Here is a 17,405-nt window from a genome sequence, read left to right as displayed (position 1 = left end):
GTGCGGGGTACGTAATTACTGTGAGAATAATAATGGTGATCAAAATACTGCAAGACTACGCCACCCTTTTGTATAAGAGGTAGGGTCCTCTGTAACACTCTCTTTCTTTAGGCTATTCACAGGTTCGAGTTTACCCAGGTAAGTATAAACACTTTTACAGGAGAACAACACTTGAGATATCCCTTGGAGAAAACTGGACAGAAACGGTTTGTATAAAAAGGTAAGTACTTTTATTATCCTATTACAGCGGCATCTGTGCCATAAAACAATTGAAAACATAAACACAAAATAACACTATACTAATAAAACCCTCAACCTCCTATGGCGCCCACTAACTAACTAAAATACAAATACACAGGTCACTTCCAACAATAAAGGCATAAATCACAGGGCTTGTGCAAAATATAGCAATAATATAAATTTAGCGATAATGGCCCTCATTTATCAACGTGGTGCAGCCCGAATAATGAGCGTACGGCGTAATCACCGCAATTTTCGGCATTTATCAATATATCCTGACGTCGGCTTTATCCTACGGTACGCTGAGATCTCACGTCTGGTCGAGACCAGTTGTTGACGTTGGCTGCACCCGTTTATTCCATTCTAGACCTGCGGAGCACCATTGTCTGACTGTCTGACAAGCATCTGGACACATATTCCACTCCTAGTGTATATCTACACTAAAAGCAAAGCAAAGCAAAAGCAAAGCAAAGCAAAGCAAAGCAAAGCAAAGCAAAGTTTGTTGTTTACCCAGGGTGTCGGACTAAGTACGAAACTTGTTTCCAGCCGGACCCTGCATGGAAGCCTTGCTCAAGGGCTATTCAGCGGTGATTCATGATTGATGTGATGAATTGGGGAATCGAACTAGGGACCTTCCGGTATCAAGGCCGCCCCTCTAACCACTAGGCCACCGCTGCCACTAATAAATAATGGCTGTGAAAATATATCATTTTATAAAGTAATTTAAACAAACTGCTTTAACAGTCATTCAGATAAGATTGTAGATCTGTCTGTATTGAAAATAGCAGATCTACAAGCTCACAAGCCAGCGACTGTTTCTTATTGGCTTTTCATGTCTTTTGTCGTATTCTGGTTCGTCTTCATGTCGTAAAATCGGGGCGTTTTGAGAATATTTTAAGGGCGTGTTATTTAAATGACGCTCTTTCAGCCGTGACATTTAGCAATGCTGGGACCAAGTGTAAGCTCGGATCAGCTGTGTAGGATGCGTTGATAAATGTGACTTCGACGTTGGTGTACGGCCGAATATATGGAAAAATATACGCCGGTTTATACGCTGCGTTGATAAATGAGGGCCATTGAGAGTGAGGTTGTGAGCACTCAAGAAGACAGCAGTCTTAGCGCCAGTCAGGAGGGGGAGGGGGGGAGTGGTGCAAGGGGTGAGGCTGGAGTAGAAGGGAAGGTGGCAACGGATGTGGACATGGGTGGTGGAGAGGACAGTGTAAAGGTGGTGGGAGGAAAAAGGAAGGCAAAAAAAATCTTGTCTCCACCAAAACCAAAAAAGGTGACAGAGGATAGAGGTGACAGTCTGGCAGAAAAGGGAGATGTCATTTCTGATGAAAGTTCAGACACTGAGGTTGGGGGGTGGGAGAATGAAGCATCAGAGGAGGAGCCAATTAACTATAAGTTAAGTTGAAAAAAACAAAAAATATGAGGGGGGTTAAAGTGGCAAGTTTTTTCCCTCGGAAAAAATCATTCATTGAATCAGCCAAGTCCAATATGAAAATATAGCTGCAAGCAGCGATAATACGGGGCCAGGAGAGAGAAAGAGAAATGATAATTCCTTTAACAGGTCAGTTCATGAAAGTCCTTGAAAATCCTCCTGTGAGCAATTAGGGGTTAAGAGTCTTGATCAGGGACAAATTTCATTTGACCTGGCCTGGAATCGTACCTGGGTCAACCAGAGCCTCTCGGGCTCACTAACCACTCAGCTATGGCCGACCCTCACAGAGAGAGAGAGAGAGAGAGAGAGAGAGAGAGAGAGAGAGAGAGAGAGAGAGAGAGAGAGAGAGAGAGAGAGAGAGAGAGAGAGAGAGAGAGAGAGAGAGAGAGAGAGAGAGAGAGAGAGAGAGAGAGAGAGAGAGAGAGAGACGGAATAGATTGAAGAGACAGAGAGAGAGAGACATGGAAACGGAATAGATTGAAGATAGAAACGGAATAGATTGAAGAGACAGACATGGAAACGGAATAGATTGAAGATAGAAACGGAATAGATTGAAGAGAGAGAGAGAGCCATGGAAACGGAATAGATTGAGTTATGTTTTTTGCAATTCAACTTAAATGAATCAAGTGAATCTGCATCAAGTGAGGCTTGAACCGGCAACCTTGCGATCGTTAGGCACTCTTAGGTAGCTGCAACACTACCTATAGTGCTATAGCTTTGTCCAGGCTGATGTTGTCTGTTGAGGATCACAAACTCTTGCCATCTGTCATGACCCAAGCCCCTGTTTCACTAACACAAAGATCACTCGTTGACAAACCATTTACCAATGAAGAAATTGTACATCTCCTCAGAACCAAAACTAGTGAAAGTAGCCGATCTACAAGCTCACAAACCATTAAAAGTTGTCAGATTGTACATCGGCTATTTTCACAATGAAGTATGTTATACATTGAAAAAACATACTCTCATTGCTATCTGAAAAGTTGTGAGATTGTAGATCAGCTATTTTCACAATGAAGTATGTAAAAAACACTCAATTAAGTATTTCATGTTATCTTTAACAATTGCAAATGTATTCATTGATAGTCATGTTGGGTGAAATGCAACTTAGATGAAGTCTGCACCAAGTGAGGCTTGAACCTGTGACCTTGAGATTGTGAGACATACACTTAAGCGGGACGCTATTGGACCAACAGACAAACCTCTGAAAAAAGAGATCAGACTGATCATACAGTTTCACGCAAATAGCTGAAAAATCCTGGGTTTAAGTGTTTTTCAAACTGCTCAAGATTGCGGACAATCTAAGGGTGGTGCTTACTGGTCAACGTGATAGATGTGTTCCTCATTAGTCAAGGCACATGTGTAAGCAGGTCTAATGGCTGTCGGCCAAACGAGGCATGACTTTTGCCTGTTTAAAGTTTTAATTTTCAAAAAATTGCTATAGCGCCCCCGTTTGACCAATTGGAGTAAGATTGGTTTCAGTGATATTTGGAATGGCCCTTTACATTTCTGCAAAGTTTCAAAGAATGGTAAGTCTGCATGTATGTGTTAGGGGCAGATGAATAATTGTCATAAAACTGCAATATTCATTGGCTCATTAAAGCTTCATTTTTTCACTTATGGAAAATATTTTGCAAGCGTTTTTTGGCATAGGTCCAAAGTTCATGTGTAAAAAGTTTCGTGCAGATTACTCATAAATCCCAGGAGGAGATAGGTTTTAACTGTTTTTCATATAATTCAAAATGGTGGGAGATCTAAAGGTCAGAGGTCAAAAGTCAGAGGGTGAAAGTTGTTAGGCATGAGGAGACGCATGTGTGCATTGAAGTTTCATGGCTGTAGGTCAAACAGGGCATGAGTTGTACCTGTTCAAAGTTGGCATTTTCAACTGAGTGCTATAGCGCCACCTTTTGACGAAAGATTGTGAGATTTATTTTTTGATCGTTTTTCATGACCATCTATCATATGGCCGAGTTTCGTAAAAAGCGTATGCACGGTTCAGCCAGAACTGGCAAAAACGGCAGAAGAAGAAACGGAAATATAGCTGCAAGCAGCGATAATATGGGGCCAGGAGAGAGAAAGAGAAATGATAATTCCTTTAACAGGTCAGTTCGTGAAAGTCCTTGCGGTCTTGTTTCCAATGAGGGCCTGTGAGCAATTAGGGGTTAAGAGTCTTGCTCAGGGACAAATTTCGTTTCATCGACACATTTGCTGACCTGGCCTGGAATCGTACCTGGGTCAACCAGAGCCTCTGGCTCCCTAGGCGGGCTCAGTAACCACTCAGCTATGGCCGACCCTCAGAGAAAGAAAGAAAGAAAGAGAGAGAGAGAGAGAGAGAGAGAGAGAGAGAGAGAGAGAGAGAGAGAGAGAGAGAGAGAGAGAGAGAGAGAGAGAGAGAGAGAGAGAGAGAGAGAATAGATTGAAGAGACAGAAACATGGAAACGGAATCGATTGAAGATAGAAACGAAATAGATTGAAGAGACAGAGACATTGAAACGGAATAGATTGAAGATAGAAACGGAATAGATTGAAGAGAGAGAGAGAGCCATGGAAACGGAATAGATTGAAGATAGAAACGGAATAGATTGAAGAGAGAGAGAGAGCCATGGAAACGGAATAGATTGAGTCATGTTTTTTGCAATTCAACTTAAATGAGTCTGCATCAAGTGAGGCTTGAACCGGCAACCTTGCGATCATGAGGCACTCTTAGGTAGCTGCAACACTACCTATAGTGCTATAGCTTTGTCCAGGCTGATATCGTCTGTTGAGGATCACAAACTCTTGCCTTCTGTCATGACCCAAGCCCCTGTTTCACTAACACAAAGATCACTCGTTCACAAACCATTTACCAATGAAGAAATTGTACATCTCCTCAGAACCAAAACTAGTGAAAGTAGCCGATCTACAAGCTCACAAACCATTAAAAGTTGTCAGATTGTACATCGGCTATTTTCACAATGAAGTATGTTATACATTGAAAAAACATACTCTCATTGCTATCTGAAAAGTTGTGAGATTGTAGATCAGCTATTTTCACAATGAAGTATGTAAAAAACACTCAATTAAGTATTTCATGTTATCTTTAACAATTGCAAATGTATTCATTGATAGTCATGTTGTGTGAAATGCAACTTAGATGAAGTCTGCACCAAGTGAGGCTTGAACCTGTGACCTTGAGGTTGTGAGACATACACTTAAGCGGGACGCTATTGGACCAAGAGACAAACCTCTGAAAAAAGAGATCACACTGATCATACAGTTTCACGCAAATAGCTGAAAAATCCTGGGTTTAAGTGTTTTTCAAACTGCTCAAGATTGCGGACAACCTAAGGGCGGTGCTTACTGGTCAACGTGATAGATGTGTTCCTCATTAGTCAAGGCACATGTGTAAGCAGGTCTAATGGCTGTCGGCCAAACGAGGCATGACTTTTGCCTGTTTAAAGTTTCAATTTTCAAAAAATTGCTATAGCGCCCCCGTTTGACCATTTGGAGTAAGATTGGTTTCAGTGATATTTGGAATGGCCCTTTACATTTCTGCAAAGTTTCAAAGAATGGTAAGTCTGCATGTATGAGTTAGGGGCAGATGAATAATTGTCATAAAACTGCAATATTCATTGGCTCATTAAAGCTTCATTTTTTCACTTATGGAAGATATTTTGCAAACGTTTTTTTGGTATAGGTCCAAAGTTCATGTGTAAAAAGTTTTGTGCAGATTACTCAAAAATCCCAGGAGGAGATAGGTTTTAACTGTTTTTCATATAATTCAAAATGGTGGGAGATCAAAAGGTCAGAGGTCAAAAGTCAGAGTGTGAAAGTTGTTCAGCATGAGGAGACGCATGTGTGCATCGAAGTTTCATGGCTGTAGGTGAAACAGGGCATGAGTTGTACCTGATCAAAGTTGGCATTTTTCAATTGAGTGCTATAGCGCCACCTTTTGACGAAAGATTGTGAGAATTATTTCTTGATCGTTTTTCATGACCATCTATCATATGGCCGAGTTTCATAAAAAGCGACTGCACGGTTCAGCCAGAACTGCCAAAAGTGGCAGAAGAAGAAGAAACGGAATAATGCGAATAACAATATGGGTCCATGCTGGAAGCCTGGCCCCATAATAATGCCAATAACAATACGGGTCCATGCTGGAAGCCTGGCCCCGTAAAAAAGAGGTAGAGGGGCTTTCACAGACCAAGAAATGTATAGGGTAAGAAAGTTTCTACAGAAAGTGAATCACGAAATGGTAAATGATGAAAAGAAAACAGTCTAATTTTGTTTTTGTTTTTTTTATTAGTTGGTTCATACTGTCAATTTGGGTGGTTGCCGTTTTTTCTCAAGCAAGAGATTTATTGGTTAAGAAAATTGGTGCAGAGTGTTAACACAGATTTGGAAATTGGACATTTATTACCTAAAAACATGATGGTGGTGATGCCTTTGGGTTCCTTCGCTGTGCTGGGTCCTCTTTTTCATTTAGTTTTGTCTGTAATGGACACGAAGATGCGTTTTTCTGGTGGAATGTGAGGAGGTGGCCAGGTGAGGAGGAGGCTTTTTCTAAGGCATGGACTCCGGTGAACTGGATAATGATGGAGCCTTCTATGTCTCTATGCTGGGGCTGGATGACTGGAGAATGGTGGAGCTGGCCACATGCATACTGTGGTTTTTGGAAGGACCGCTGGTTGGTGGGGCCAATATGGACCCATAACACAGTCCAACAGCAGGACTCACTCACAGACTGTGTGACAGCGGTCAGTGGAGTGGAACTGTTGGATGTACTGTAGCTGGTCAAGTCTCGGTGGATGTGCGAGCAGTAGCTGATCTGCTGGGGCTGATATCAGTTTACTATATGGATTGTGATACGAGGCAATGGTTTGAAACCGCAGATGAGGAGAATCCTTTCCCAGAGAAGGAACTGTGTATTGACTCAAAGGGCTGCTGGGGAGGCCTAATGGATATACAACGGTGTCAAAACCTTGACTTATACTGTACTGTTGATGACAAGCTACTGTGTCAAAGGACGGACTGGGTGTGGAGGAGGACTCAGTGTAGGGAGGGAATTCAGAGGCAGTGGCATCATTCTGTAACCCTCTGTATCAATGTTTATTTTTTCTATAATGTGACAGGATTGATCTGATTTAATGTTGGTGAAATGTTGCAGCGTTTTTAAGGAAAAGTGCCTGAAGCATATTTTTTTTTATTATTATACTTTATGTGAGAATATTTGAATGAATATATTGTGTGTGTAAACACAAGGCTTGTTAAAATAAAGGTTTTATAAAAGTCTCTCTCTCTCTCTCTCTCTCTCTCTCTCTCTCTCTCTCTCTCTCTCTCTCTCTCTCTCTCTCTCTCTCTCTCTCCGCCCAAACCACACTTTTTCTGAACAGGGAAATGAAACTTGTATGTTGCCGTGTGACTACAATCTACAGACAACGACCGTTGACAGACTGAACTCATTGACAGGTAAGGACTGAACCAGAAAATCAAACATGTTTATTGGTGTTACATTGTACAATAGAACTGTATATGACTGTATATTATACTAGTATAAGATGATGCTGATTAAATCTTTTAAAATGTCTTATTTAAGTGCAAATGTAGTCTCTGGAAAGCAGTTGGTGTAGAGTAGACAAATAATATTAGGGTTGTCCGATATTGGCTTTTTTACCGATAACCGATATACCGATATTGTCCAACTCTTAATTACCGATACCGATATCAACCGATACCGATATATGCGGGGATTATTGTGATTAGGGTAAGCTCAAATTTCATATCACACACACCATATACAGTAAGAACTCCTGTAACTTATTTATAAAGCAAAAAAAAAAAAAAAAATTCTTTTTCCAAAAACCGATACCGATATTTTCCCGATATCAATTTTTATGCTAATATCGGCCGATAATATCGGGAGGCCGATAATATCGGACATCCCTAAATAATATATATCAGGTGTTTCACTGGGGTTCATGGCAGTGCACGCTAGAGCTCTTCACGGGCCCCCGATTCCGAAAATACCCTACAGGACCCGAGACCCGTACGGGTCGGATCTGTGTTTTATCATAATCACTTGGTACCGGGTCGGAAAAGGCGCTATTACTATTATTAATGAAGTGCTGTTTAACTTGTGTGTGATGTTTTAGACAGACCTAGGATCAGGTTAGTGCAGCAGAGACATGAATGGCTGTGCATCTTGTGTGATGTTTTAGGCTGGTTTAAGATCAGAATACTGCAGCGCCAAAAAAACAAGTTGAGCTACGCAATGCATGCGCACCACCATACTGCAAGGCAAGCCAGCTGACAGGCTGATTACAAAACAAGTGTGCAAATCATGGATTCCTCTGACGAGGTAAAATGGTCATTGGTCAATAGGTCTGCTAGTATTTCATAAAGTCCACATTTATTTACAAAGAAAACCTTTTGTCAAGCATATTAAATTAATACCTCTGTGCATATGTATTTATTTATTTTTGTAGTTTCATATGCGCTTCTTTTAAGGGGTGTCTGGGTCGGGTCTGTCTCGGAATCTGGGAAAAAATCGGATATCGGAACAAATTTCACGGAGCCAATTAGGGTCCAGTTCTGGAAGAAAATCGGACCAAATTGTCATGGGTCCATGGGGTTCGATTCCATTATTTGAAAATAATTTTGGAACGGCTCGGAATCTGACCATATTTCCTGGGACCATTTTGGTTCGGTCCATTTTTTTTGATCCGTGAAGATCTCTAGTGCACGTTACTTAACCATATAGACTGGGATCAGTTTGCTTTGCCAGTCTGGGTCTGGAGTTCATACAGAAACGGTGCAGCATGTACACTGTGTGTGTGTGTGTGGTGTGTGTGTGGTGTGTGTGTGTGTGTGTGTGTGTGTGTGTGTGTGTGTGTGTGTGTGTGTGTGTGTGTGTGTGTGTGTGTGTGTGTGTGTGTGTGTGTGTGTGTGTGTGTGTAAATTACCAGATAAAGGTATGCAAATCTTTGCTTCGGGGGGTCCATGGAACAAAACACATCCGCGGCCTAATCAGTATGTTGCTATACAGTATGAAGTGGTGCTCAAATTTTTCCATGTCAAGGACCCCCACAATTATATATAATGGGCTGCAGACCCCCATCTCAAAATATGTTAAGGAAATAAAAGAGTAAAAAAGAAAACAAACAAAAGAAAACCAAGTGTCAACGATGCTACAAGAAGAGAAACATTTTTAGCTTTGCATCAATTGCACAGAAATAACTAAAAACAAAACAAAAAAGGCAATAAATACCATCTACTAATTGTTATAGTGTATTTATAACTCGTTTCATATTTATAATAATAATTTATCACTATTACTATTTAGTAATAATAGAAATAATATGTAATACCCTATGACATGATATATGTGTAATGTGATGAATTTGCATAAAGACAAAACCATTATAAAACAAATACAAAACAAATACCCCCACTACCACGTTTTACATGAAGTGGTAGTTTCATATATATAAATATGTTCATTGTTTATATTAAATTTAAATTGAAGATAATTAGATTCACATAAATATTAGTATACATACACACATAATATTAGTATACGTGTGTGTGTGTGTGTGTGTGTGTGTGTGTGTGTGTGTGTGTGTGTGTATGTGTGTGTGTGTGTGTGTGTGTGTGTGTGTGTGTGTGTGTGTGTGTGTTTTGACAGCAAATGACAAATGACAGCAGCAAAGGTCTTTAATCTGACCACCTGCATTTTATTTACATTAAATGTCTTATAATACAGAAGATACTTTGAATGTATAATTATACATATTGCCATTTACATTTGCCTCATTGCAGAGCAGCCGGTGGCCACAAACATCGACGAGCGCAAGACCTCATATCTGAATCAATCGTGAATTCTGGTAAAAAAAAAAACACTCTCCTAGAGAGTGTGTGTATATATATATTTATATAAATACGCTTTATATAAATATGCAAGTGTTATATAAATACACCAATGTGTTATCAGACGTTTACATTTCAATGACCCCTATAACCCTGAGAATGTACAAACCAAATGGACCCACAAGGGTTCATTTGGTTTGTACACTGTAAGCGCCCTCGATGTAAATGATGAAGCGGATTGGTTTCAACGGGTGTTTTTATTTCTCTTTGAAGCACCATGGATGAACACCGTGAAAACTATGAAAGAGGAGAATAAATACTTTTACAAATGTATCAAAAATATTTCATAGTTTCTCAACAATAAAAGCAGTGCATTTGAAATAATTACTTCAGTACAATTCAACAATAAAATACTTCATAGTCGATTGTATTCAGTGATTCAACACAAGCAAAGTCATTTAGCATAAACCCAAGCAGACATAAAGCAAAATGCACTAACCAAAATATCAAAGACCCAACAAAACAAACAAAGTAATTAAACCCAAAGTAAATAACAAATGAAACCCAAAACAAACAATCCTAACCTTGCTCCGGCTATCGAGGGGCTAATAAGTTGTTTGAACGCCACCTGGAACCTTCATTCATCATCGTCACCCATCATAACAGTTGCCTGTCAACACTGATCACAGCGGCACTGTGGAAAATACAAACTGCTCAGTACACTGAAGCTACACATGTCTGGATTCAACATTTATCGAAATAAGATGCGAGGCATTTCTAAACAAACATACCGTGTTGCTTTGTGCTAGGAGCACACACGCCGTCTTCCTCTCTGGACACAGACTGAGTGTGAAAGAGTGGAGGCGTGTGAAGAGAGCTAGTTTAAGTGCGTGCCGGTGCGGTGACAGGACGTTTCAAAATAAAGGTAACCAAAAGTACAGGAAGTGTCAAAGTAAAGGTATCCCAAAATAACGTAAATAAACAGAACTTCAAACCACAAATAATTGAAGTTAAAACAGCAAGTGTCCCCGACACTTACACTCCCCCCAATCATGTTACGGGGTAACTCATTCTGAGCGAAACATGATTCATAACAAAACCCATCGTTTACAGGCTTTATTTATTTGAAAAGCCCACTATGCTCCACCCCAACACGGTTCTTTTGGGCGAAGGGATTGCTGTTATTGTCTCAGGTGATGACCTTGAGAGGTGCCAACGCTATTGGGCAGTAATTTCCAATCAGGAGGCCGACTTTGCAGTCTTGAAGTGGCTCTCTGTGGCTCCTCTGTGGATGACATGAGAACGGGAACAATACTTGAAGTGGCTGAGGCTCTTTGAAACACAGTGTGCGTTGTAGCAGTATGGACCTCCTGATCCGAATGATTATCTGTGGAGGTGGACTCCGTCGCCACTTCTCCCACAGATTTCTTGACTCTGTCGTCATGTAGGCAGGTCGGATGTCGTCGACTACACACTCTGCAAGTATGTCTCTTCGTACATTCTTTACTGCCATGTCCCCGCCTTAGGCATCCGAAACAGAGATGGTTCTCAAAAATGTATGCCTTTTTCTCTTCCATTGGTTTATTTGCAAACACGGGACAGGTAGCGATGCCGTGCGCTTCCTGGGCACAGATGGGACAGGTGAATGAGGGTTTGAAGTTTGAGTAGTTATTCTGGGTACTGGTATGGAAAGCCCTGGTTTTTCTCGTTTGGTCATCTGTAGACTGCTGATGTACTAAAAAGGGAGAGGCGATGGGGTTGCAAACTATGTTTGCTTCTGTCTGGATGTACTTAACAAAACATGCAAAGTTTGGGTAATCCCCAGATTGATCCAGTTCCTTCACCACCACTCTGCTCCACCCACGCACAAACCAGTCAGGTAATTTTTTAAGTATTTTATGGTTTTCCTCACAGTCATTCAATATGGAGAGTCCTTTGATGTGTGGCATTGCTTCAAGACAGCTTTGTAAAAAGTCTGAAAATTCTCTGAGTGCAAAGGGGTCCTTTGGGCTGATGTTGGGCCACTTCATTACTTTATCCCGAAAGGCCTTTTGCAGGATAAATGAGTTTCCATATCTTTCTTGTAGAACCCTCCAAGCTCCCTGGTACGCGTCCTCAGAACTTCTGTAAAAGAAGCCTTCCACAGCCCTGAGGGCTTCCCCAGCTAAGTAGTGTTTTAAATAATACATCTTCTCGCTAGAGGGTATTGGCTGTCGATCTATCAATGCCATAAAGGCCATTCTCCAGTCCAGAAACTCCAATGGCTCACCGGAAAATATTGGTGGCTCTGGGGTGGGGAGACGATTTATACTTAGTGAGCTTATGAGTGATTGCGTGAAACTGTCTGTATCCAAAGTAGCTGCTGTATTAATGGGCGTTTGGGATGTTGTTGGCTTTGGGTTTGAATTAGGGTGGGGACGTGATGATGTGTTGGGGGGAGCAGAGGGTGGGTTGTTGCAGTGATCAGCAGTACCTTCGAACTGTTGGTAAACTTGAACCCGTGCTGCTGCCACTCGGATGTCCCTTTGCGCTTTAAGTTGCTCTAGCTTTATCTTTGCCTCTTGTAGTTTGGCTTCTTGGTTGTGGATCTCCTGCAATGCCTTGGCCGCTTCTTGTTTGGCGGCGAGATCTGCTTCTGCGTCGGCTCTTTGGGAGGAAGTGCTGGATTGATGGCTGGAGTTGGATTTCGAGTCGTCGCTGTGTACTATGGAAGAGGGCTTGGGAGGGTGTAGAGGATGAGTTCCACGGGACTGCGTACGGTTTTCGGCTTCGTCTGATGCGTTAGAGACAACTGTTTCTGTGTTTGTGTGTCCGAAAATTGAGCCATAGTCTCCTTTATTCAAGGCCATCCTGATGCGTGTTTTTGCGAGCTGCTCATTGAAGGGTTGATTAATAGTTTGTAAGTGTTTTTCCACAATTTCGTTTATTTCCGAGGTGACAATACCACAGGCGTCCATTTTCTGTACGATGTCAGGAGTGGGGGTACAGTTGCGTTGGATTGATTTGTAGCATTCATTAATTGCAGTGTGTAGGGTTTGAATAGCGTCTTTCATGTCACAAAGATCCTCCTCTGAACAAAATGTTTTCAACGCTGTTCGAATGCTTTTGGCAGATTGCACCCAGGTGTCATATGCTTTGGTAAATGCTTTCAGTGGTGCACTGGACGCTCCCTCTTCAGGTTCATCAACGTCCAGTGTGACACCTGTTGGCTTTTCTGGATTTATAGGCTGCTGCATGTTAACAGTCGTCTCAGAGGTTGACATTTTAAAGGATGGTTTGAACACTTAACACTTAGAGGGTATTGACATTCAGAGTATATACACACCATAGACCATGACACAAGGAAAACTCCAAAACAAACTTTGAACCCCAATAAAGAATGATATCAAACACATTAATCACAATTTATGTGAAATGACCCATTTAATGTTCAATGGTGCATTCAGTAGGCCAGCTCTGTTTGATTAACACCTTATTATACCAGAAATAACACATTCAAAAAAAAAAAACTTCACCTTTAAAGACACATTGGATTTTCCCAATTTTTTTGTTTTGTTTTTGTTTTCTTCTTTATTGTCCTTTTTTAGAACCTTCAGTCCGGGAGTGAATGTAGGTCAAAGGTACCTCTTAATAAGTATAGGTGCTGTGATGTGAGTGTGACAAACTTGTGAAGATGGGCCGGTGGATTGAAGCACAGGGTGGCTGTAGTTGAGAAGGAGGTGTCGACGTTGAGTTGCTTCAGGGCCAAGTTTTCACTGTAAGCGCCCTCGATGTAAATGATGAAGCGGATTGGTTTCAACGGGTGTTTTTATTTCTCTTTGAAGCACCATGGATGAACACCGTGAAAACTATGAAAGAGGAGAATAAATACTTTTACAAATGTATCAAAAATATTTCATAGTTTCTCAACAATAAAAGCAGTGCATTTGAAATAATTACTTCAGTACAATTCAACAATAAAATACTTCATAGTCGATTGTATTCAGTGATTCAACACAAGCAAAGTCATTTAGCATAAACCCAAGCAGACATAAAGCAAAATGCACTAACCAAAATATCAAAGACCCAACAAAACAAACAAAGTAATTAAACCCAAAGTAAATAACAAATGAAACCCAAAACAAACAATCCTAACCTTGCTCCGGCTATCGAGGGGCTAATAAGTTGTTTGAACGCCACCTGGAACCTTCATTCATCATCGTCACCCATCATAACAGTTGCCTGTCAACACTGATCACAGCGGCACTGTGGAAAATACAAACTGCTCAGTACACTGAAGCTACACATGTCTGGATTCAACATTTATCGAAATAAGATGCGAGGCATTTCTAAACAAACATACCGTGTTGCTTTGTGCTAGGAGCACACACGCCGTCTTCCTCTCTGGACACAGACTGAGTGTGAAAGAGTGGAGGCGTGTGAAGAGAGCTAGTTTAAGTGCGTGCCGGTGCGGTGACAGGACGTTTCAAAATAAAGGTAACCAAAAGTACAGGAAGTGTCAAAGTAAAGGTATCCCAAAATAACGTAAATAAACAGAACTTCAAACCACAAATAATTGAAGTTAAAACAGCAAGTGTCCCCGACACTTACATACACTCTCAGGGTTACAGACCTGTAAGGTTACAGACCTGTAAGGGTCCATTTAGAACCTCTCAAGGTATTCATTATATTGTCAAATATAATGATATTGTGTGATATAACAGTAATAACAACACAACTATAATAACAACAGATTATTGTGATTTACTGTATGTTACTGTTTTACAGTTCAAACAACAGCTGTAGACAGGATGGCCAGTGGAACCTCAGCTTCCATCAGAGGTGAGTTCTATTAAAACACATGAAACCAGCAAAATGACACTGGTTTAGTTACACCTGTGATCTTTATGAATATTATATTTATTCAGCTGGGAGACTGAACAAAACTGTCATTCATTACATTCCTCAACTATCACCTCGTTAGCCCTGCTATGGCCCTGTTTTTTGCTTTCCCCAAATGTCACCTGTCTACTAGCGTTTTTGTGTAAAAGAATTACGGCCGGCGTTTTTGCCGTTACTGCGCATGCATGCACAGCCACGTACGTGCGCATGCACGACCACAGGATCCCCAGAGTATGTAGTTAGCTTTTGTGCTAAGCGTTAAGGTCGTTTACTCACTGTCTGACACGTGCATGTGCAGCCATGTAGCATGCACAGTCTCTGCAACTTGAACATCAGTAGTGCAGGATGTGGTTTCTCTCTCTCTCCTTCCGCCCAAACTGCCACTTTTTCTGAACAGGAAATAGAAAGTTGCTGATGCTGTGTGACTACAGTTCATCTACTAAACAACTAGATTAAATCTCAATCTACAGACAGCAATCGTTGACAGACAGAACTCGTTGACAGGTTCACATGCTACATTGAATGTATATGACTGTACATTATAGTAGTGTAGATGATACTCTATTGGTGGGTCTATTGGTGGAGGGACATGTCGTGGGGACAGTGTTCTTGGACCTGAAAAAGGCCTTTGACACTGTCAACCACAGAGTCCTACTGTCTAAGCTGAAGCACTTCCAAATGTCTGCAGAAGCCTTACAGTGGTTTGAGTCATATCTGGAAGGGAGACAACAGTGTGTCAGGGTCAATGGGGAGAAATCACGATTGCTTCCTAACAGCATGGGAGTGCCCCAAGGATCGGTACTTGGACCACTGTTGTTTACAATGTACATTAACGACCTTCCAAAAACCTGTCCAGGTGTTAGCTGCCAGATGTACGCAGATGATACTGTCATCTATGTGTCTGCTAAAACAGCCAGCCTGGCAGCTGTGCACCTGACAAAGGAATTGCAGAACATTTCAAAGTGGCTTGAGTTGTCACAATTAACCTTAAATGTAAAAAAAAAACAGTCTCAATGTGCATCTCAATACGTAACAGGCCTGTTACAGATGCCTTTGAGGTACAAATCCAAAATGAAATTATTACTGAAACGAGTGAAATAAAATATTTGGGAATTATTTTGGATAAACATTTAAAATTTGACAGACAGGTAAAGCATATATGCAAGAAGGTTAAACCGAACTTAAACTGTTTTCGTCATATTAGAAGGGATTTATCATGTAAAACTGCACAGCTGTACATGCATGCTATGATTTTTTCACACCTGTCATACTGCATTACATCATGGTCACAATCTTCTCAAACTGTCTTGAAACCAATAACATCAATATACAAACAGGCTATAAAAGTCATGGATCAGAAACCGATGAGATGGCACCATTGTGGTATTTTAAGAAAACACAACCTTTTTACCTTTGAAAATGTTGTGGCTTTTTGTAATATCAAATTGTTTTTTAAATGTTTACATAATCATGTTTCACCTCTGTTTTCTGGACTGGTTGATAGGCGTCAGAGCTCTGGTAGAGCAACCACACGTGCATCTACTCATGGTGACTGTATTGTACCTAAAAGCAAAAACACCTTCGGGCAGTCTGCCTTCTCAGTAAAGGGGGTAAACCTCTGGAACTCTTTGCCTACGGTTCTACAACTAGAGTCGGATGGTAATGTGTTTAACAGAGAACTCAAATTATGGTTGAAATCAAATCAAATGTGCTCACACGTATAGTTGCTGACTGGTTATCTGAATGATTATGTCTTCTTTTGTTTGGTTGATGTATTGGGTCTAAATATTGATATTGATGATGTTAATTATTAGTGCATGTATGTATGTGTGCATGTGTATGTATGTATATATGTATATACATGTACAGATAGATATATATATTATTCCTTTTTGTACTTGATTGGGTTTTAGATTGGTATTACTGTATTTTAGAAAAGCTTCCTGTGGACAGGTGTTGAAAATTAGCACTCGTGCTATATACACTGTAAACAATGCATCTGGTTTTGTCCAATGTAACTGTGATGTCCATATCAAATAAATAAAACATAACATAACATAACATACTGATGAAATATTTTGAAATGTCTTCATTAAATACAAAAATGTAAAGTCTATTGAAAGCCGTTTGTAAAGTCATATCAGCTGTTTCACTGGGATGGGCATGGCAGTGCTCCCTACTGAACAATATAGACTGAGATCAGTTTACTGATCCGGTCTGAGTCTAGAGTTCATACAGAAAAAGAGCTGTGTGTGTGTGTGTGTGTGTGTGTGTGTGTGTGTGTGTGTGTGTGTGTGTGTGTGTGTGTGTGTGTGTGTGTGTGTGTGTGCGCGCAAATTACCAGAGACAGTAGACAGGCTCTGCTGTAGTTTCTAGTATATTCTAATAAATAGAAACGGGTACTGTGGAAAGCCTGGTGACACCCATAGACAGATGATGAGACAATGGATCCCTGGGCAGTGGGCTTATAAATCCTGGGCGGAGGCCCAGTAGGCCATCCCTGGTGACACGAGGTTAGAACAACAAGGCAGGCTGAGGCCGACAGTGAGGCTTTGAGGATGATGACACACACCTGAGTGAGAGTCAGAGTTGCATCAGTTATTACATAATTTTGTAGCGGATCTGATCACCTGCTGGTAGATCAGATCTGTGTCAACATTTCAGTGTGATCTGTGTACAGTGATTTCATTCCAGCTGGTTCATGTTTGTATGTGGAGTAAATGACAGACAGTGAGGAATGTACTCTGACTATCACTGTAACAGTTTTGTTATTAGTTATGTTTATGGTTTATTTACTTATTTCATTAAGTACTGTTGGTTGGTGCAATCTGCAGGACAGTGAACTTAACATGTTGAAGAAGTTGTACATCTGAGCTTTGAGGTATAGCCCCATCCCCCTTTTGTTGTAACCACATATCATTTTGTTAAAAACACATTTTTCCATTTGTGTGAGCCACTCCTGGGCAGACTGAAATAATAGATGCTTGTTGCAGATTGA

General features: G+C 40.8%; 1 protein-coding gene across 3 annotated transcripts; it reads right to left on the bottom strand.

The window, feature by feature from the left end:
- Positions 1-9,538: 9,538 nt before the first annotated feature.
- On the bottom strand, positions 9,539-14,091 carry LOC311048875 (uncharacterized protein). Of its 3 annotated transcripts, XR_014601129.1 has the most exons (5): positions 13,869-14,091; positions 13,662-13,771; positions 10,318-13,374; positions 10,111-10,220; positions 9,539-9,823 (listed from the first exon to the last, which is right to left on the bottom strand). XR_014601129.1 is itself a non-coding variant. In XM_084062200.1 (3 exons), the coding sequence occupies exon 3, from the start codon at positions 12,787-12,789 to the stop codon at positions 10,708-10,710; it is 2,082 nt and encodes a 693-aa protein (XP_083918326.1). In that variant the 5' UTR covers positions 12,790-13,374; positions 13,662-13,771; positions 13,869-14,091; the 3' UTR covers positions 9,539-10,707. The 3 variants fall into 3 exon arrangements, 1 of the variants encoding a protein (XP_083918326.1); XR_014601128.1 differs by having other exon boundaries at positions 10,111-13,374; XM_084062200.1 differs by having other exon boundaries at positions 9,539-13,374.
- Positions 14,092-17,405: the final 3,314 nt, after the last annotated feature.

Source organism: Gymnoscopelus microlampas, assembly GCF_963454915.1.
Source record: "Gymnoscopelus microlampas genome assembly, chromosome: 7".
Lineage (NCBI taxonomy): Eukaryota > Metazoa > Chordata > Actinopteri > Myctophiformes > Myctophidae > Gymnoscopelus > Gymnoscopelus microlampas.
Note: the sequence above shows the minus strand (reverse complement) of the source record. Positions and strands in the feature narration are given on the sequence as shown.

Excerpts from the sequence above, each read along its gene's own strand:
- LOC311048875 (XM_084062200.1), bottom strand. The coding sequence starts at position 12,789 with ATGTCAACCTCTGAGACGACTGTTAACATGCAGCAGCCTATAAATCCA.